Below are 22,917 nucleotides of genomic sequence, written 5' to 3' on the forward strand. Positions count from 1 at the left end.
GCTAAGTGTTAGACAATTTGTAATTAGGGTAGGTTAGAAAATTTGTAATTAGGGTAAAGGTAAGACCATTTGTAATTAGGGTAAGGTTAGAAAATTTGTAATTAGGGTAAGGGTTAGACCATTTGTAATTAGGGTAAGGTTAGAAAATTGGTAATTAGGGTAAGGGTTAGAAAATTTGTAATTAGGGTAAGGGTTAGAAAATTTGTAATTAGGGTAAGGGTTAGACCATTTGTAATTAGGGTAAGGGTTAGACAAGTTGTAATGAACAGGTCAAATAGAAGATTTAAACTGTTGTATTTTAGAATATGAAGTTTGACATCTAGTAGCGTTTGATAGGAGCTCTAGCATTAGTTACTGGTAATGCTATTATCAGTTTGGGTTAGGGCTAGTGTTGATAAAGTTGTATGTTGCATTAGTTACTGGTAATGCTACTGTCAGTTTGGGTTAGGGTTGGTGTTGGTGTTGATAAAGTTGTATGTTGCATTAGTTACTGGTAATGCTATTATCAGTTTGGGTTAGGGTTGGTGTTGGTGTTGATAAAGTTGTATGTTGCATTAGTTACTGGTAATGCTATTATCAGTTTGGGTTAGGGTTGGTGTTGGTGTTGATAAAGTTGTATGTTGCATTAGTTACTGGTAATGCTATTATCAGCCAGTAGTTCTCCGCATCACGCACACATTTCCCTATTGGGTGTACACGAAATTATCTCCCTTCACCACAATGTATTAGATTAGGATTGCCTCCCATGTTTTCGTTTTTTTTTAATCTACGCATCGTGTTTTTTCCCCTATAATTCAGTCTTGTTACCTCCCCTAGATTTTCAATTCGCAAGACCCTCTTTCTCTCTTCATATCCAAGCTATGCCTCCCTTGCAGAGGATCACCCTCCCTCAATTTTTTCGGTTCTTTTTTTATTTTATCCGTTTCTCGTTTCCTGCTTTTGGGCTCGTGCTTGTGGGAGGGGTGGGGTGGAGTGGAAGGGGTGGGGGTATGGCGTGCCTTTACCTAATGCCATTTTCTGTCCGCGTTAAGAGAAAAAAGTTTGAGAGCTAGAGAAACAGCGGCAAATTGAGAGCCCTCTCCCAGTGACAGTAAGGGACGGGCGAGATAAAATCATTTCATTATTTTCGGATAAAAATAATTGTAAATTACCTCGTGGTTTTAGTTGGGATTAGTGGTGGGCATAGGGATAGGGTTTGGGTTAGGGTTTGGGTTATAAGCGGGAATATCATGGCAGTTTATAGGTGCAACTCAGTTGAAGTAAGATTTAAGGTTAATGACACACAGAATGTGACACGTATAATATGTGACACTAATACAGATAATATGACACTAACACAGAAAATATGTGACACAGAGAATATGTGACTCAACCACACCAGAGACCGAGCTGTAGCCACATGGTCAGCTGTAGCCACATGGTCAGCTGTAGCCACATGGTCAGCTGTAGCCACAAGCTGTAGCCACAAGCTGTAGCCACATGGTCAGCTGTAGCCACAAGCTGTAGCCACGTGGTCAGCTGTAGCCACATGGTCAGCTGTAGCCACATGGTCAGCTGTAGCCACAAGCTGTAGCCACGTGGTCAGCTGTAGCCACATGGTCAGCTGTAGCCACATGGTCAGCTGTAGCCACAAGCTGTAGCCACATGGTCAGCTGTAGCCACATTGTCAGCTGTAGCTACAAGCTGTAGCCACATGGTCAGCTGTAGCCACATGGTCAGCTGTAGCCACAAGCTGTAGCCACAAGCTGTAGCCACAAGCTGTAGCTACATGTTCAGCTGTAGCCACAAGCTGTAGCCACAAGCTGTAGCTACATGGTCAGCTGTAGCCACACGGTCAGCTGTAGCCACACGGTCAGCTGTAGCCACAAGCTGTAGCCACATGGTCAGCTGTAGCAACAAGCTGTAGCCACATGGTCAGCTGTAGCCACATGGTCAGCTGTAGCCACATGGTTAGCTGTAGCCACAAGCTGTAGCCACAAGCTGTAGTCACATGTTCAGCTGTAGCCACAAGCTGTAGCCACAAGCTGTAGCCACAACCTGTAGCCACAAGCTGTAGCCACATGGTCAGCTGTAGCCACAAGCTGTAGCCACATGTTCAGCTGTAGCCACAAGCTGTAGCCACAAGCTGTAGCCACAAGCTGACGCCACATGGTCAGCTGTAGCCACAAGCTGTAGCCACAAGCTGTAGCCACATAGTCAGCTGTAGCCACAAGCTGTAGCCACATGGTCAGCTGTAGCCACATGGTCAGCTGTAGCCACAAGCTGTAGCCACATGGTCAGCTGTAGCCACAAGCTGTAGCCACAAGCTGTAGCCACATGGTCAGCTGTAGCCACAAGCTGTAGCCACAAGCTGTAGCCACATGGTCAGCTGTAGCCACATGGTCAGCTGTAGCCACAAGCTGTAGCCACAAGCTGTAGCCACATGGTCAGCTGTAGCCACAAGCTGTAGCCACATGGTCAGCTGTAGCCACATGGTCAGCTGTAGCCACAAGCTGTAGCCACAAGCTGTAGCTACATGGTCAGCTGTAGCCACAAGCTGTAGCCACATGGTCAGCTGTAGCCACAAGCTGTAGCCACAAGCTGTAGCCACATGGTCAGCTGTAGCCACAAGCTGTAGCCACATGGTCAGCTGTAGCCACATGGTCAGCTGTAGCCACATGGTCAGCTGTAGCCACATGGTCAGCTGTAGCCACGTGGTCAGCTGTAGCCACATGGTCAGCTGTAGCCACAAGCTGTAGCCACAAGCTGTAGCCACAAGCTGTAGCCACATGGTCAGCTGTAGCCACAAGCTGTAGCCACATGGTCAGCTGTAGCCACAAGCTGTAGCCACATGGTCAGCTGTAGCCACAAGCTGTAGCCACAAGCTGTAGCCACATGGTCAGCTGTAGCCACATGGTCAGCTGTAGCCACAAGCTGTAGCCACAAGCTGTAGCCACGTGGTCAGCTGTAGCCACATGGTCAGCTGTAGCCACGTGGTCAGCTGTAGCCACATGGTCAGCTGTAGCCACAAGCTGTAGCCACAAGCTGTAGCCACAAGCTGTAGCCACAAGCTGTAGCCACATGTTCAGCTGTAGCCACAAGCTGTAGCCACATGGTCAGCTGTAGCCACAAGCTGTAGCCACAAGCTGTAGCCACATGTTCAGCTGTAGCCACAAGCTGTAGCCACATGGTCAGCTGTAGCTACATGGTCAGTTGTAGCCACATGGTCAGCTGTAGCCAGAAGCTGTAGCCACATGGTCAGCTGTAGCCACATGGTCAGCTGTAGCCACATGGTCAGCTGTAGCCAGAAGCTGTAGCCACATGGTCAGCTGTAGCCAGAAGCTGTAGCCACATGGTCAGCTGTAGCCACATGGTCAGTTGTAGCCACATGGTCAGCTGTAGCCAGAAGCTGTAGCCACATGGTCAGCTGTAGCCACATGGTCAGTTGTAGCCACATGGTTAGCTGTAGCCACAAGCTGTAGCCACATGGTCAGCTGTAGCCACATGGTCAGCTGTAGCCAGAAGCTGTAGCCACATGGTCAGCTGTAGCCACATGGTCAGCTGTAGCCACATGGTCAGCTGTAGCCAGAAGCTGTAGCCACATGGTCAGCTGTAGCCACATGGTCAGTTGTAGCCACATGGTCAGCTGTAGCCAGAAGCTGTAGCCACATGGTCAGCTGTAGCCACATGGTCAGCTGTAGCCAGAAGCTGTAGCCACATGGTCAGATGTAGCCACATGGTCAGTTGTAGCCACATGGTCAGCTGTAGCCAGAAGCTGTAGCCACATGGTCAGCTGTAGCCACATGGTCAGTTGTAGCCACATGGTTAGCTGTAGCCACAAGCTGTACCCACATGGTCAGCTGTAGCCACATGGTCAGCTGTAGCCACAAGCTGTAGCCACATGCTGTAGCCACAAGCTGTAGCCACATGGTCAGATGTAGCCACATGGTCAGCTGTAGCCACATGGTCAGCTGTAGCCACAAGCTGTAGCCACAAGCTGTAGCCACAAGCTGTAGCCACAAGCTGTAGCCACATGGTCAGCTGTAGCCACATGGTCAGCTGTAGCCACATGTTCAGCTGTAGCCACATGTTCAGCTGTAGCCACAAGCTGTAGCCACGTGGTCAGCTGTAGCCACATGGTCAGCTGTAGCTACATGGTCAGTTGTAGCCACATGGTCAGCTGTAGCCAGAAGCTGTAGCCACATGGTCAGCTGTAACCACATGGTCAGTTGTAGCCACATGGTTAGCTGTAGCCACAAGCTGTAGCCACATGGTCAGCTGTAGCCACAAGCTGTAGCCACAAGCTGTAGCCACAAGCTGTAGCCACAAGCTGTAGCCACATGGTCAGCTGTAGCCACAAGCTGTAGCCACATGGTCAGCTGTAGCCACAAGGTCAGCTGTAGCCACATGGTCAGCTGTAGCCACATGGTCAGCTGTAGCCACAAGCTGTAGCCACAAGCTGTAGCCACAAGGTCAGCTGTAGCCACATGGTCAGCTGTAGCCACAAGCTGTAGCCACAAGCTGTAGCCACATGGTCAGCTGTAGCCACATGGTCAGCTGTAGCCACATGGTCAGCTGTAGCCACAAGCTGTAGCCACAAGCTGTAGCCACAAGGTCAGCTGTAGCCACATGGTCAGCTGTAGCCACAAGCTGTAGCCGCAAGCTGTAGTCACATGTTCAGCTGTAGCCACAAGCTGTAGCCACAAGCTGTAGCCACAAGCTGTAGCCACAAGCTGTAGCCACATGGTCAGCTGTAGCCACAAGCTGTAGCCACATGTTCAGCTGTAGCCACAAGCTGTAGCCACAAGCTGTAGCCACAAGCTGACGCCACATGGTCAGCTGTAGCCACAAGCTGTAGCCACAAGCTGTAGCCACATAGTCAGCTGTAGCCACAAGCTGTAGCCACATGGTCAGCTGTAGCCACATGGTCAGCTGTAGCCACAAGCTGTAGCCACATGGTCAGCTGTAGCCACATGGTCAGCTGTAGCCACAAGCTGTAGCCACAAGCTGTAGCCACAAGCTGTAGCCACATGGTCAGCTGTAGCCACAAGCTGTAGCCACATGGTCAGCTGTAGCCACATGGTCAGCTGTAGCCACATGGTCAGCTGTAGCCACATGTTCAGCTGTAGCCACATGGTCAGCTGTAGCCACAAGCTGTAGCCACAAGCTGTAGCCACAAGCTGTAGCCACATGGTCAGCTGTAGCCACATGGTCAGCTGTAGCCACATGGTCAGCTGTAGCCACATGGTCAGCTGTAGCCACAAGCTGTAGCCACAAGCTGTAGCCACAAGCTGTAGCCACATGGTCAGCTGTAGCCACATGGTCAGCTGTAGCCACATGGTCAGCTGTAGCCACAAGCTGTAGCCACAAGCTGTAGCCACAAGCTGTAGCCACATGGTCAGCTGTAGCCACAAGCTGTAGCCACAAGCTGTAGCCACATGGTCAGCTGTAGCCACAAGCTGTAGCCACAAGCTGTAGCCACAAGCTGTAGCCACAAGCTGTAGCCACAAGCTGTAGCCACAAGCTGACGCCACATGGTCAGCTGTAGCCACAAGCTGTAGCCACAAGCTGTAGCCACATGGTCAGCTGTAGCCACAAGCTGTAGCCACATGGTCAGCTGTAGCCACAAGCTGTAGCCACAAGCTGTAGCCACATGGTCAGCTGTAGCCACAAGCTGTAGCTACATGGTCAGCTGTAGCCACATGTTCAGCTGTAGCCACAAGCTGTAGCCACATGGTCAGCTGTAGCCACATGGTCAGCTGTAGCCACATGTTCAGCTGTAGCCACAAGCTGTAGCCACATGGTCAGCTGTAGCCACATGGTCAGCTGTAGCCACATGGTCAGCTGTAGCCACATGGTCAGCTGTAGCCACATGGTCAGCTGTAGCCACAAGCTGTAGCCACAAGCTGTAGCCACACGGTCAGCTGTAGCCACACGCTGTAGCCACAAGGTCAGCTGTAGCCACAAGCTGTAGCCACAAGCTGTAGCCCCACGGTCAGCTGTAGCCACAAGCTGTAGCCACATGTTCAGCTGTAGCCACGAGCTGTAGCCACATGGTCAGCTGTAGCCACATGGTCAGCTGTAGCCACACGGTCAGCTGTAGCCACAAGCTGTAGCCACAAGCTGTAGCCACAAGCTGTAGCCACATGGTCAGCTGTAGCCACAAGCTGTAGCCACGTGGTCAGCTGTAGCCACATGGTCAGCTGTAGCCACATGGTCAGCTGTAGCCACATGGTCAGCTGTAGCCACAAGCTGTAGCCACATGCTGTAGCCACATGGTCAGCTGTAGCCACATGGTCAGCTGTAGCCAGAAGCTGTAGCCACATGGTCAGCTGTAGCCACATGGTCAGCTGTAGCCACATGGTTAGCTGTAGCCAGAAGCTGTAGCCACATGGTCAGCTGTAGCCACATTGTCAGCTGTAGCCACATGGTCAGCTGTAGCCAGAAGCTGTAGCCACATGGTCAGCTGTAGCCACATGGTCAGCTGTAGCCACATGGTCAGCTGTAGCCACATGGTTAGCTGTAGCCACATGGTCAGCTGTAGCCACATGGTCAGCTGTAGCCACAAGCTGTAGCCACATGGTCAGCTGTAGCCACAAGCTGTAGCCACATGGTCAGCTGTAGCCACAAGCTGTAGCCACATGGTTAGCTGTAGCCACAAGCTGTAGCCACATGGTCAGCTGTAGCCACAAGCTGTAGCCACAAGCTGTAGCCACATGGTTAGCTGTAGCCACAAGCTGTAGCCACAAGCTGTAGCCACAAGCTGTAGCCACAAGCTGTAGCCACAACCCTAACCCTAACCCTAGCCGCATGCTGTAATACATTAACGTGAACATCTCTATTATCAAAACTTAATTTGACATACAGAATTAAAGCTCTCAGTTTGGTTATTCTTAAAAATATGGACTAGTTGAAATAACATTGAGATAACTTGCCTCCCATTAAAGATGACTTAAAATGCGCTCCTATCACAAGAGTGAAATCGATAGCCCAGAATCAATATATTCATTGATGTGTAACTGATGATTACAGAATCAATATATTCTCTGGCGTGTAACAGATATGTACAAAAACAACAATTTCATGGTTGGCTTATTCCGTGCCTATAGTCCACTTCAAACGAAATAGGGGCTGAATGGAATTTTAGGGATCACAAGCTTATCACTAAGCAAATAAAATAAAGCGGGAGTTATCTCTCCTAATCTTTCTAGTACATTATTACTAGCCGTACCGGCCAGGCCTTGCACTGGCCTATGTGAAAAGCCTATCTGTAAAGGACCATGACATGTGTGTTTTGTAATCAGCATATACCAGGCATTGCCCACCCTAACCACAACCAACCAAAACCAAAACACACAAAAACAAACGCAAACACATACCCAACAACAAACACAAACAAAAAGAAAACACAAACAAAAAAGCAAACTAAAACAAACCCAAATCCAAACGCAAACACAAAACACAACCACAACGCAAACTCAAAGCCAAACACAAAGAAAACACAAACGAAAACATAAACGCAAACATAAACGCAAAGTCAAAATTTGTCGAACTCTCGATTTAGATTTTTGCACGATTGCACTGCATCCTTTAAATTCCATTTATACGATACAGCGAGGAAGTGTAAAACGGCGAAAACTATTTTAAAATTTCATTTAACTTTTCTGCGCGATTACAATTTCTCTATACTCTGTTTACGAGAAAGTAAAAATGTAGAAAATAAATATAAATTTTGAGAAAGTAAAAATTAAAAAAAAAATAGAAATACAATTATAAAAATAGAAATAAAACTTGAGCGCTCACTTATAGGGAATATATTCCCTTCCACGGGGAGTTTATTGATTTGTTTGCGTTGAATAACATAAAATAAAACCTATGATAAATTTCTTCATTGAGCAGCCAAGTTTTTGTTTTTTGTCGTACCATTGTAAATATATCTGAAGTACAGTTACAGCATAAGTAATTTTTTTTTTTACATTTTTACTTTTTAGTGGATTTTTTTTTCTTTGGTGCGCATTGTGAATTTTAACAGGGAAAAAAGCGTTTTTCCTTATTTTATTTAAAAATGCTCGTTGAAAATGGGGTGGGCGAGGGGGGGGGGTGGGTGCGAGTCTTCTCTAACGACGGCATCCAAAAACAGTTTGTCGTGTTGTCTAAAAGTGCAAGGGGCATTGAGTAGACGATCGACTGAGTATTCACTGCTGCAAAAGTCACCCGCTTCGGTGTTAGCTGTAGATAGTAGTTAAGTTACAGATATAGGGTGTTAGCTGTAGATAGCAGTTAAGTTAGAGATATAGGGTGTTAGCTGTAGATAGTAGTTAAGTTAGAGATATAGGGTGTTAGCTGTAGATAGCAGTTAAGTTAGAGATATAGGGTGTTAGCTGTAGATAGCAGTTAAGATACAGATATAGTGTGTTAGCTGTAGATAGTAGTTAAGTTAGAGATATAGGGTGTTAGCTGTAGATAAGGTTAAGTTAGAGATATAGGGTGTTAGCTGTAGATAGCAGTTAAGTTAGAGATATAGGGTGTTAGCTGTAGATAGCAGTTAAGATACAGATATAGTGTGTTAGCTGTAGATAGTAGTTAAGTTACAGATATAGGGTGTTAGCTGTAGATAGTAGTTAAGTTAGAGATATAGGGTGTTAGCTGTAGATAGCAGTTAAGTTAGAGATATAGGGTGTTAGCTGTAGATAGTAGTTAAGTTAGAGATATAAGGTGCTGGCTGTAGATAGCAGTTGATTCAGTTAGGAGGCATCCATTTTTGACATCCACACGCGGGGGGGGGGGGGGGGGGGTCCGAAAAAAATTGTCTTTTGTGGACGTGCATGGACTTATATAAGGTAAAAAGTGGATTTTTGTGGACGGGGGGGGGGGGGGGGCTGTCCAAGATCTAAAAAAATTGTGGACGTCATAAATGGATGACCCCTTAGAGATATAGGGTGTTAGATGTAGATAGCAGTTACGTTAACCTTTTACACGTCCCTAACGCTAACCATATTTTACCTTTTCTACCATTTCCCAGACACCCAAAGCTAACCTTGACTAATGGAGTCAAAATATGACACGCAAGGTCACAGAACGACCCAGGCTCTTGCTATTTTTAGACCAAGATCTGGAGTGACGTCACCAAGTCATAGCTGCCAGTTGTCTTTAAGCGATAGCTTCGTATCTCAGTCTACCAGTATTGGTCACGTGACAAGAACCACGGCAACACTAGACAGTTTCAGTAGTCTGTCTTCAACGGAAACCGACCTTTGTCCAGTAACTAGTCAGGTTCGTTTCAAAACAAGAGGAATACATGCAGGGGCGGAACTACAGTGCCGCCAGACCCCGCAATGCGGGGGGGGGGGGGGGGGGCACGCCATTTAGGGGCCCACATCCGACCAAAATAATTTTTTTATATTAAAAAAAAATAATTTCCTTGCTTTTTTGACTTGATGGTTGTTTTGTAAAAAAGATTACCGTAGCTTCTATAGACACCATCCCACGCTCTTGTATATTTTTACCTTTTTTTTTTTTTTAAACAACTGTGATAGCCAAGTCCTCTTTCTCCTACAATCAAACTTATCAAAGCTAAGCAAACGTTCAAACCACTTCCATGACTTATTTCCCCTTTTTAAATAGTCAAATAAGTGTGCTCATAAGCTCCTTTTAATAGATTTGTACTAAACAAAATAAAAAGCAATTACTTCTCTTAATTATTTTTTTGAAAAAAGTACTTATTAATAAATGACATTGTATAAAAAGGAAATGAATTTAAAATTAATAATATAAATTCGAAAAAAACATGAAAATAAACATAACACGAGACACCATAACTTACATACAAAGCTTTCATGGTTTTTTATATTTTTTTGAACTACTAGAGGTTAAGAGGTAATATAGCAAAGATAAAATAAAACTGATTTTTACAAAACTCACTAATGCCCTTACACACATGACATGATATTGTAATTTGTTTTAATTGAAAAAACCCCCACATTTTTTTCATAACCCGAACAGGCTAACAATAAATAACCTATGTTCGTATGTCGTGTTTGTATAAATAAATAAATAAATAAATAAATAGATATATATATATACATATATATATACACACAAATATATATATATATATATATATATATATATATATATATATATATATATATATATATATATATATATATATATATATATATATATATATATATATATATATGTGGGGGGGGGGGGGCTAAAAACTTTTTTTGCGGGGTGGCCCTTTTTTTCTAGTTCCGCCACTGAATACATGTAACAAACGTAAATAGTACATAGGTTTAAAAAATTCAATACATGTAACAAACGTAAATAGTACATAGGTTTAAAACATTCAATACATGTAACAAACGTAAATAGTACATAGGTTTAAAACATTCAATACATGTAACAAACGTATATAGTACATAGGTTTAAAACATTCAATACTTGTAACAAACGTAAATAGTACATAGGTTTAAAACATTCAATACTTGTAACAAACGTAAATAGTACATAGGTTTAAAAAATTCAATACATGTAACAAACGTAAATAGTACATAGGTTTAAAAAATTCAATACATGTAACAAACGTAAATAGTACATAGGTTTAAAACATTCAATACATGTAACAAACGTAAATAGAACATAGGTTTAAAACATTCAATACATGTAACAAACGTAAATAGTACATAGGTTTAAAACATTCAATACATGTAACAAACGTATATAGAACATAGGTTTAAAACATTCAATACATGTAACAAACGTAAATAGTACATAGGTTTAAAACATTCAATACATGTAACAAACGTAAATAGTACATAGGTTTAAAACATTCAATACATGTAACAAACGTAAATAGTACATAGGTTTAAAACATTCAATACATGTAACAAACGTAAATAGTACATCCTAACCCTAACCCTAACCCTAACCCTAACCCTAGCCGTGCAATAATTACCTGTAAGTAATACATAATAGAAATATACCGTCATGTGCGTCAACTAGCCGTGCAATAATTACCTGTAAGTAATACATAATAGAAATATACCGTCATGTGCGTCAACTAGCCGTGCAATAATTACCGGTAAGTGTAAGTAATACATAATAGAAATATACCGTCATGTGCGTCAACTAGCCGTGCAATAATTACCTGTAAGTAATACATAATAGAAATATACCGTCATGTGCGTCAACTAGCCGTGCAATAATTACCCGTAAGTAATACATAATAGAAATATACCGTCATGTGCGTCAACTAGAATTGCAATAATTACCTGTAATACATAATAGAAATATACCGTCATGTGCGTCAACTAGAAGTGCAATAATTACCTGTAATACATAATAGAAATATACCGTCATGTGCGTCAACTAGCCGTGCAATAATTACCTGTAAGTAATACATAATAGAAATATACCGTCATGTGCGTCAACTAGAAGTGCAATAATTACCTGTAATACATAATAGAAATATACCGTCATGTGCGTCAACTAGAAGTGCAATAATTACCTGTAATATATAATAGAAATATACCGTCATGTGCGTCAACTAAAAGTGCAATAATTACCTGTAAGTAATACATAATAGAAATATACCGTCATGTGCGTCAACTAGAATTGCAATAATTACCTGTAATACATAATAGAAATATACCGTCATGTGCGTCAACTAGCCGTGCAATAATTACCTGTAAGTAATACATAATAGAAATATACCGTCATGTGCGTCAACTAGCCGTGCAATAATTACCGGTAAGTAATACATAATAGAAATATACCGTCATGTGCGTCAACTAGAATTGCAATAATTACCTGTAATACATAATAGAAATATACCGTCATGTGCGTCAACTAGAAGTGCAATAATTACCTGTAATACATAATAGAAATATACCGTCATGTGCGTCAACTAGCCGTGCAATAATTACCTGTAAGTAATACATAATAGAAATATACCGTCATGTGCGTCAACTAGAAGTGCAATAATTACCTGTAATACATAATAGAAATATACCGTCATGTGCGTCAACTAGAAGTGCAATAATTACCTGTAATACATAATAGAAATATACCGTCATGTGCGTCAACTAGCCGTGCAATAATTACCCGTAAGTAATACATAATAGAAATATACCGTCATGTGCGTCAACTAGAAGTGCAATAATTACCTGTAAGTAATACATAATAGAAATATACCGTCATGTGCGTCAACTAGAAGTGCAATAATTACCTGTAATACATAATAGAAATATACCGTCATGTGCGTCAACTAGCCGTGCAATAATTACCTGTAAGTAATACATAATAGAAATATACCGTCATGTGCGTCAACTAGAAGTGCAATAATTACCTGTAAGTAATACATAATAGAAATATACCGTCATGTGCGTCAACTAGAAGTGCAATAATTACCTGTAATACATAATAGAAATATACCGTCATGTGCGTCAACTAGAAGTGCAATAATTACCTGTAATACATAATAGAAATATACCGTCATGTGCGTCAACTAGCCGTGCAATAATTACCCGTAAGTAATACATAATAGAAATATACCGTCATGTGCGTCAACTAGAAGTGCAATAATTACCTGTAATACATAATAGAAATATACCGTCATGTGCGTCAACTAGAAGTGCAATAATTACATGTAATATATAATAGAAATATACCGTCATGTGCGTCAACTAGAAGTGCAATAATTACCTGTAATACATAATAGAAATATACCGTCATGTGCGTCAACTAGCCGTGCAATAATTACCTGTAAGTAATACATAATAGAAATATACCGTCATGTGCGTCAACTAGAAGTGCAATAATTACCTGTAATACATAATAGAAATATACCGTCATGTGCGTCAACTAGAAGTGCAATAATTACCTGTAATACATAATAGAAATATACCGTCATGTGCGTCAACTAGAAGTGCAATAATTACCTGTAATACATAATAGAAATATACCGTCATGTGCGTCAACTAGCCGTGCAATAATTACCCGTAAGTAATACATAATAGAAATATACCGTCATGTGCGTCAACTAGCCGTGCAATAATTACCTGTAAGTAATACATAATAGAAATATACCGTCATGTGCGTCAACTAGAAGTGCAATAATTACCTGTAATACATAATAGAAATATACCGTCATGTGCGTCAACTAGAAGTGCAATAATTACCTGTAATACATAATAGAAATATACCGTCATGTGCGTCAACTAGGTCATGCATTAAAAAAATTTATTCTCATTGCCAGGTTACACTAAATTCTTCCCTAGTCAAAAGCAGTGAAATTAACGAGAGCCCAACAGAAGAGAAGACAAGGAGAAGACAACCCAAACTAGCCAGACCAGTTTCTCGTTGCCCCGAGGTAACGTGTTACTTCCCTTATTGACACTTCAACAATAAAACAGTCGAAAGAAAAACCTTTCACTTAACAGCTTTAGAAATGTTGTCATGTTTTTCTATTTGAACTTTGCTATTGGGTCTAACACTAACATTGCTAACGCTAATTATTTTTTAAAATCTCTTGTGTAATAAACATGTTGATTTGGTAATTATTTGTTTTGTGTGTATTAAATAGGTTGTTTTGGAAATTATTATTTTTTTGTGTAATAAATACGTTGTTTTGGTAATTATTTGTTTTGTGTGTATTAAATACGTTGTTTTTGAAATTATGTGTTTTTTTGTGTGTAATAAATACGTTGTTTTTGGTAATTATTTGTTTTGTGTGTATTAAATACGTTGTTTTTGAAATTATTTGGTTTTTTTTGTGTAATAAATACGTTGTTTTGGTAATTATTTGTTTTGTGTGTATTAAATACGTTGTTTTTTAAATTATTTGGGGTTTTTTTTTGTGTAATAAATACGTTTTTTTGGTAATTATTTGTTTTTTTGTGTATTTAATACGTTGTTTTGGAAATTATTTGTTTTGTGTGTATTAAATACGGTGTTTTGGACATTATTTGTTTTTTTTTGTGTGTAATAAATACGTTGTTTTAATAATTATTTGTTTCGTGTGTATTCAATACGTTGTTTTGGAAATTATTTGTTTTTTTGTGTAATAAATACGTTGTTTTGGTAATTATTTGTTTTTTTGTGTAATAAATACGTTGTTTTGGAAATTATTTGTTTTTTGTGTGTATTAAATACGTTGTTTTTTAAATAATTTGTTTATTGTGTGTAATAAACAGGTTGCATTTGACCCCAGTGAGATCTCGAACGAAAAACAACGCCTTATTGTCTCACCAAAACATTCAAGTTCTTTTCCTGTGTTGAAAAAATTCTCTGTCACTACACCGTCCTACAATGCCGTGTTGGCTTCAGATTTACAACACATGATGAATACGGTTTATCATAGAAAAAGCGATAGTATGGTGTTTCACGCTTGTCAAGTTCCACCAAACAGCACACTAGTCACTAGCAACTCTTTCTTCAAACAAATCAGTAAGTTTGGATTATGTTGTGGTAGGTTTAGTTTAATACTTATATCCAGAGGAGTAGCGACCCATTCCGGCGCCCCAGGCGGCCACACCACTCGCCCTCCCCTAGCTTCGCCTCTGCTTATATCCTAATGTGATTAAGGTGTAAAAGAAAAGCAATGGTTGTTATGTTCACTCTAATCTTTATGATTTAACTCTAAACTAGGCGAGAAACTGAGAGTAAAATCGAGAAAAGATGGAACGGCTGCAAGTCTGAGATCATTTGATCTAAACCCTAACGCCAAACACCAACACACTCAAGCAACAATCAATACTAGGTAGTATGTTATTTAGTCATAACTTAGTTAAAATAAATCTAACGTTTGGTCATTAGTGGTGTCACACTCTGGTAGACTAATGGTGTCGTACTAGTAGACTAATGGTGTCACACTCTGGTAGACTAATGGTGTCACACTCTGATAGACTAATGGTGTCACACTCTGGTAGACTAATGGTGTCACACTCTGGTAGACTAATGGTGTCACACTCTGGTAGACTAATGGTGTCACACTCTGGTAGACTAATGGTGTCACACTCTGGTAGATTAATGGTGTCACACTCTGGTAGATTAATGGTGTCACACTCTGATAGACTAATGGTGTCACACTCTGGTAGACTAATGGTGTCACACTCTGGTAGACTAATGGTGTCACACTCTGGTAGACTAATGGTGTCACACTCTGGTAGACTAATGGTGTCACACTCTGGTAGACTAATGGTGTCACACTCTGGTAGACTAATGGTGTCACACTCTGGTAGACTAATGGTGTCACACTCTGATAGACTAATGGTGTCACACTCTGGTAGACTAATGGTGTCACACTCTGGTAGACTAATGGTGTCACACTCTGGTAGACTAATGGTGTCACACTCTGGTAGACTAGTGGTGTCACACTCTGGTAGACTAATGGTGTCACACTCTGATAGACTAATGGTGTCACACTCTGGTAGACTAATGGTGTCACACTCTGGTAGACTAATGGTGTCACACTCTGATAGACTAATGGTGTCGTACTAGTAGACTAATGGTGTCACACTCTGGTAGACTAATGGTGTCACACTCTAGTAGACTAATGGTGTCGTACTAGTAGACTAATGGTGTCACACTCTGATAGACTAGTGGTGTCACACTCTGGTAGACTAATGGTGTCACACTCTAGTAGACTAATGGTGTCGTACTAGTAGACTAATGGTGTCACACTCTAGTAGACTAATGGTGTCACACTCTGGTAGACTAATGGTGTCACACTCTAGTAGACTAATGGTGTCGTACTAGTAGACTAATGGTGTCACACTCTGATAGACTAGTGGTGTCACACTCTGGTAGACTAATGGTGTCACATTCTAGTAGACTAATGGTGTCACACTCTGGTAGACTAATGGTGTCACACTCTGGTAGACTAATGGTGTCACACTCTGGTAGACTAATGGTGTCACACTCTGATAGACTAATGGTGTCACACTCTAGTAGACTAATGGTGTCACACTCTGGTAGACTAATGGTGTCACACTCTGGTAGACTAATGGTGTCACACTCTGGTAGACTAATGGTGTCACACTCTGATAGACTAATGGTGTCACACTCTGATAGACTAGTGGTGTCACACTCTGGTAGACTAATGGTGTCACACTCTGGTAGACTAATGGTGTCACACTCTGGAAGACTAATGGTGTCACACTCTGGTAGATTAATGGTGTCACACTCTGGTAGAATAATGGTGTCACACTCTGGTAGACTAATGGTGTCACACTCTGGTAGACTAATGGTGTCACACTCTGGTAGACTAATGGTGTCACACTCTGATAGACTAATGGTGTCACACTCTGGTAGACTAATGGTGTCACACTCTGGTAGACTAATGGTGTCACACTCTGCTAGACTAATGGTGTCACACTCTGATAGACTAATGGTGTCACACTCTGATAGACTAATGGTGTCACACTCTGGTAGACTAATGGTGTCACACTCTGGTAGACTAATGGTGTCACACTCTGATAGACTAATGGTGTCACACTCTGGTAGACTAATGGTGTCACACTCTGGTAGACTAATGGTGTCACACTCTGGTAGACTAATGGTGTCACACTCTGGTAGACTAATGGTGTCACACTCTGGTAGACTAATGGTGTCAAACTCTGATAGACTAATGGTGTCACACTCTAGTAGACTAATGGTGTCACACTCTGGTAGAATAATGGTGTCACACTCTGGTAGACTAATGGTGTCACACTCTGGTAGACTAATGGTGTCACACTCTGATAGACTAATGGTGTCACACTCTGGTAGACTAATGGTGTCACCTTCTGATAGACTAATGGTGTCACACTCTGGTAGACTAATGGTGTCACACTCTGGTAGACTAATGGTGTCACACTCTGGTAGACTAATGGTGTCACACTCTGATAGACTAATGGTGTCACACTCTAGTAGACTAATGGTGTCACACTCTGTTAGAATAATGGTGTCACACTCTGGTAGACTAATGGTGTCACACTCTGGTAGATTAATGGTGTCACACTCTGGTAGACTAATGGTGTCACACTCTGATAGACTAGTGGTGTCACACTCTGGTAGACTAATGGTGTCACACTCTGGTAGACTAATGGTGTCGTACTAGTAGACTAATGGTGTCACACTCTGATAGACTAATGGTGTCACACTCTGGTAGATTAATGGTGTCACACTCTGGTAGACTAATGGTGTCACACTCTGGTAGACTAATGGTGTCACACTCTGGTAGACTAATGGTGTCACACTCTGGTAGACTAATGGTGTCACACTCTGGTAGATTAATGGTGTCACACTCTGGTAGAATAATGGTGTCACACTCTGGTAGACTAATGGTGTCACACTCTGGTAGACTAATGGTGTCACACTCTGGTAGACTAATGGTGTCACACTCTGGTAGACTAATGGTGTCACACTCTGGTAGACTAATGGTGTCACACTCTGGTAGACTAATGGTGTCACACTCTGGTAGACTAATGGTGTCACACTCTGGTAGACTAATGGTGTCACACTCTGGTAGACTAATGGTGTCACACTCTGGTAGACTAATGGTGTCACACTCTGGTAGACTAATGGTGTCACACTCTGGTAGACTAATGGTGTCACACTCTGGTAGATTAATGGTGTCACACTCTGGTAGAATAATGGTGTCACACTCTGATAGACTAATGGTGTCACACTCTGGTAGACTAATGGTGTCACACTCTGGTAGACTAATGGTGTCACACTCTGGTTGACTAATGGTGTCACACTCTGGTAGACTAATGGTGTCGTACTAGTAGATTAATGGTGTCGTACTAGTAGATTAATGGTGTCACATTCTGGTAGACTAATGGTGTCACACTCTGGTAGACTAATGGTGTCACACTCTGGTAGACTAATGGTGTCGTACTAGTAGACTAATGGTGTCACACTCTGGTAGACTAATGGTGTCACACTCTGGTAGACTAATGGTGTCACACTCTGATAGACTAATGGTGTCACACTCTGGTAGACTAATGGTGTCACACTCTGGTAGACTAATGGTGTCACACTCTATTAGACTAATGGTGTCACACTCTGGTAGACTAATGGTGTCACACTCTGATAGACTAATGGTGTCACACTCTGGTAGACTAATGGTGTCACACTCTGGTAGACTAATGGTGTCACACTCTGGTAGACTAATGGTGTCACACTCTAGTAGACTAATGGTGTCACACTCTAGTAGACTAATGGTGTCACACTCTGGTAGACTAATGGTGTCACACTCTGGTAGACTAATGGTTTCACACTCTAGTAGACTAATGGTGTCACACTCTGGTAGACTAATGGTGTCACACTCTAGTAGACTAATGGTGTCACACTCTAGTAGACTAATGGTGTCACACTCTGGTAGACTAATGGTGTCACACTCTGGTAGACTAATGGTGTCACACTCTGGTAGACTAATGGTGTCACACTCTGGTAGACTAATGGTGTCACACTCTGGTAGACTAATGGTGTCACACTCTGGTAGACTAATGGTGTCACACTCTGGTAGATTAATGGTGTCACACTCTGGTAGACTAATGGTGTCACACTCTAGTAGACTAATGGTGTCGTACTAGTAGACTAATGGTGTCACACTCTGATAGACTAATGGTGTCACACTCTGATAGACTAATGGTGGCACACTCTGATAGACTAATGGTGTCACACTCTGATAGACTAATGGTGTCACACTCTGGTAGACTAATGGTGTCACACTCTGGTAGACTAATGGTGTCGTACTAGTAGATTAATGGTGTCACACTCTGATAGACTAATGGTGTCACACTCTAGTAGATTAATGGTGTCACACTCTGGTAGACTAATGGTGTCACACTCTGGTAGACTAATGGTGTCACACTCTGGTAGACTAATGGTGTCACACTCTAGTAGACTAATGGTGTCGTACTAGTAGACTAATGGTGTCACACTCTGACAGACTAATGGTGTCACACTCTGATAGACTAATGGTGTCACACTCTGATAGACTAATGGTGTCACACTCTGATAGACTAATGGTGTCACACTCTGGTAGACTAATGGTGTCACACTCTGGTAGACTAATGGTGTCACACTCTAGTAGACTAATGGTGTCACACTCTGATAGACTAATGGTGTCACACTCTGGTAGACTAATGGTGTCACACTCTGATAGACTAATGGTGTCACACTCTGGTAGACTAATGGTGTCACACTCTGATAGACTAATGGTGTCACACTCTGATAGACGAATGGTGTCACACTCTGGTAGACTAATGGTGTCGTACTAGTAGATTAATGGTGTCACACTCTGATAGACTAATGGTGTCACACTCTAGTAGATTAATGGTGTCACACTCTGATAGACTAATGGTGTCACACTCTGGTAGACTAATGGTGTCACACTCTGGTAGACTAATGGTGTCACACTCTGGTAGACTAATGGTGTCACACTCTGGTAGACTAATGGTGTCACACTCTGATAGACTATTGGTGTCACACTCTGGTAGACTAATGGTGTCACACTCTGGTAGACTAATGTTGTCACACTCTGGTAGACTAATGGTGTCGTACTAGTAGATTAATGGTGTCACACTCTGATAGACTAATGGTGTCACACTCTAGTAGATTAATGGTGTCACACTCTGATAGACTAATGGTGTCACACTCTGGTAGACTAATGGTGTCACACTCTGGTAGATTAATGGTGTCACACTCTGGAAGACTAATGGTGTCACACTCTGGTAGACTAATGGTGTCACACTCTGGTAGACTAATGGTGTCACACTCTGGTAGACTAATGGTGTCACACTCTGATAGACTAATGGTGTCACACTCTGATAGACTAATGGTGTCACACTCTGGTAGACTAATGGTGTCACACTCTGGTAGACTAATGGTGTCACACTCTGATAGACTAATGGTGTCACACTCTGGTAGACTAATGGTGTCACACTCTGATAGACTAATGGTGTCACACTCTGGTAGACTAATGGTGTCGTACTAGTAGATTAATGGTGTCACACTCTGGTAGACTAATGGTGTCACACTCTGATAGACTAATGGTGTCACACTCTGATAGACTAATGGTGTCACACTCTGATAGACTAATGGTGTCACACTCTGATAGACTAATGGTGTCACACTCTGGTAGACTAATGGTGTCACACTCTGATAGACTAATGGTGTCACACTCTGGTAGACTAATGGTGTCACACTCTGGTAGACTAATGGTGTCACACTCTGATAGACTAATGGTGTCACACTCTGGTAGACTAATGGTGTCGTACTAGTAGACTAATGGTGTCACACTCTGGTAGATTAATGGTGTCACACTCTGGTAGACTAATGGTGTCACACTCTGGTAGACTAATGGTGTCGTACTAGTAGACTAATGGTGTCACACTCTGGTAGACTAATGGTGTCGTACTAGTAGACTAATGGTGTCACACTCTGGTAGACTAATGGTGTCACACTCTGATAGACTAATGGTGTCACACTCTGATAGACTAATGGTGTCACACTCTGGTAGACTAATGGTGTCACACTCTGATAGACTAATGGTGTCACACTCTGGTAGACTAATGGTGTCACACTCTGATAGACTAATGGTGTCACACTCTGGTAGACTAATGGTGTCACACTCTGATAGACTAATGGTGTCACACTCTGGTAGACTAATGGTGTCACACTCTGGTAGACTAATGGTGTCACACTCTGGTAGACTAATGGTGTCACACTCTGATAGACTAATGGTGTCACACTCTGGTAGACTAATGGTGTCACACTCTGATAGACTAATGGTGTCACACTCTGATAGACTAATGGTGTCACACTCTGGTAGACTAATGGTGTCACACTCTGGTAGACTAATGGTGTCACACTCTGGTAGACTAATGGTGTCACACTCTGGTAGACTAATGGTGTCACACTCTGGTAGACTAATGGTGTCATACTCTGGTAGACTAATGGTGTCACACTCTGGTAGACTAATGGTGTCACACTCTGGTAGACTAATGGTGTCGTACTAGTAGACTAATGGTGTCACACTCTGGTAGACTAATGGTGTCGTACTAGTAGACTAATGGTGTCACACTCTGGTAGACTAATGGTGTCACACTCTGATAGACTAATGGTGTCACACTCTGATAGACTAATGGTGTCACACTCTGGTAGACTAATGGTGTCACACTCTGATAGACTAATGGTGTCGTACTAGTAGACTAATGGTGTCACACTCTGGTAGACTAATGGTGTCACACTCTGATAGACTAATGGTGTCACACTCTGGTAGACTAATGGTGTCACACTCTGGTAGACTAATGGTGTCACACTCTGGTAGACTAATGGTGTCACACTCTGATAGACTAATGGTGTCACACTCTGGTAGACTAATGGTGTCACACTCTAGTAGACTAATGGTGTCACACTCTGGTAGACTAATGGTGTCACACTCTAGTAGACTAATGGTGTCACACTCTGGTAGACTAATGGTGTCACACTCTGATAGACTAATGGTGTCACACTCTGGTAGACTAATGGTGTCACACACTGGTAGACTAATGGTGTCACACTCTGATAGACTAATGGTGTCACACTCTGGTAGACTAATGGTGTCACACTCTGGTAGACTAATGGTGTCACACTCTGGTAGACTAATGGTGTCACACTCTGATAGATTAATGGTGTCACACTCTGGTAGACTAATGGTGTCACACTCTAGTAGACTAATGGTGTCACACTCTGGTAGACTAATGGTGTCACACTCTAGTAGACTAATGGTGTCACACTCTGGTAGACTAATGGTGTCACACTCTAGTAGACTAATGGTGTCACACTCTGGTAGACTAATGGTGTCACACTCTGATAGACTAATGGTGTCACACTCTGATAGACTAATGGTGTCACACTCTGGTAGACTAATGGTGTCACACTCTGGTAGACTAATGGTGTCACACTCTATTAGACTAATGGTGTCACACTCTGGTAGACTAATGGTGTCGTACTAGTAGACTAATGGTGTCACACTCTGGTAGACTAATGGTGTCACACTCTGGTAGACTAATGGTGTCGTACTAGTAGACTAATGGTGTCACACTCTGATAGACTAGTGGTGTCACACTCTGATAGACTAATGGTGTCACACTCTGGTAGACTAATGGTGTCACACTCTGGTAGACTAATGGTGTCACACTCTGGTAGACTAATGGTGTCACACTCTAGTAGACTAATGGTGTCGTACTAGTAGACTAATGGTGTCACACTCTGATAGACTAGTGGTGTCACACTCTGGTAGACTAATGGTGTCACACTCTGATAGACTAATGGTGTCACACTCTGGTAGACTAATGGTGTCACACTCTAGTAGACTAATGGTGTCACACTCTGGTAGACTAATGGTGTCACACTCTAGTAGACTAATGGTGTCACACTCTGGTAGACTAATGGTGTCACACTCTAGTAGACTAATGGTGTCACACTCTGGTAGACTAATGGTGTCACACTCTGATAGACTAATGGTGTCACACTCTGATAGACTAATGGTGTCACACTCTGGTAGACTAATGGTGTCACACTCTGGTAGACTAATGGTGTCACACTCTGGTAGACTAATGGTGTCGTACTAGTAGACTAATGGTGTCACACTCTGGTAGACTAATGGTGTCGTACTAGTAGACTAATGGTGTCACACTCTGGTAGACTAATGGTGTCACACTCTGATAGACTAATGGTGTCACACTCTGATAGACTAATGGTGTCACACTCTGGTAGACTAATGGTGTCACACTCTGGTAGACTAATGGTGTCACACTCTAGTAGACTAATGGTGTCACACTCTGATAGACTAATGGTGTCACACTCTAGTAGACTAATGGTGTCACACTCTGGTAGACTAATGGTGTCACACTCTGGTAGACTAATGGTGTCACACTCTGGTAGACTAATGGTGTCACA

General features: G+C 42.3%; 1 protein-coding gene across 1 annotated transcript in view; it reads left to right on the forward strand.

Annotated features, from left to right (window-relative positions):
• LOC131949643 (uncharacterized) overlaps window positions 1–22,917 on the forward strand; it is a gene marked incomplete at its 3' end in the record, with an annotated part of 34,339 nt that overhangs the window by 5,527 nt on the left and 5,895 nt on the right. The window contains exons 2-5 of the mRNA XM_059311490.1: window positions 9,002–9,252; window positions 13,241–13,354; window positions 14,178–14,430; window positions 14,632–14,743. Coding sequence (XP_059167473.1) covers window positions 9,025–9,252; window positions 13,241–13,354; window positions 14,178–14,430; window positions 14,632–14,743 — 707 coding nt within the window. The remainder of the gene's footprint in view (window positions 1–9,001; window positions 9,253–13,240; window positions 13,355–14,177; window positions 14,431–14,631; window positions 14,744–22,917) is intronic.

This window comes from Physella acuta, unplaced genomic scaffold (assembly GCF_028476545.2).
Source record: "Physella acuta isolate Inbredline_101_S28 unplaced genomic scaffold, ASM2847654v3 ptg000707l, whole genome shotgun sequence".
NCBI classification, from domain to species: Eukaryota; Metazoa; Mollusca; class Gastropoda; family Physidae; genus Physella; species Physella acuta.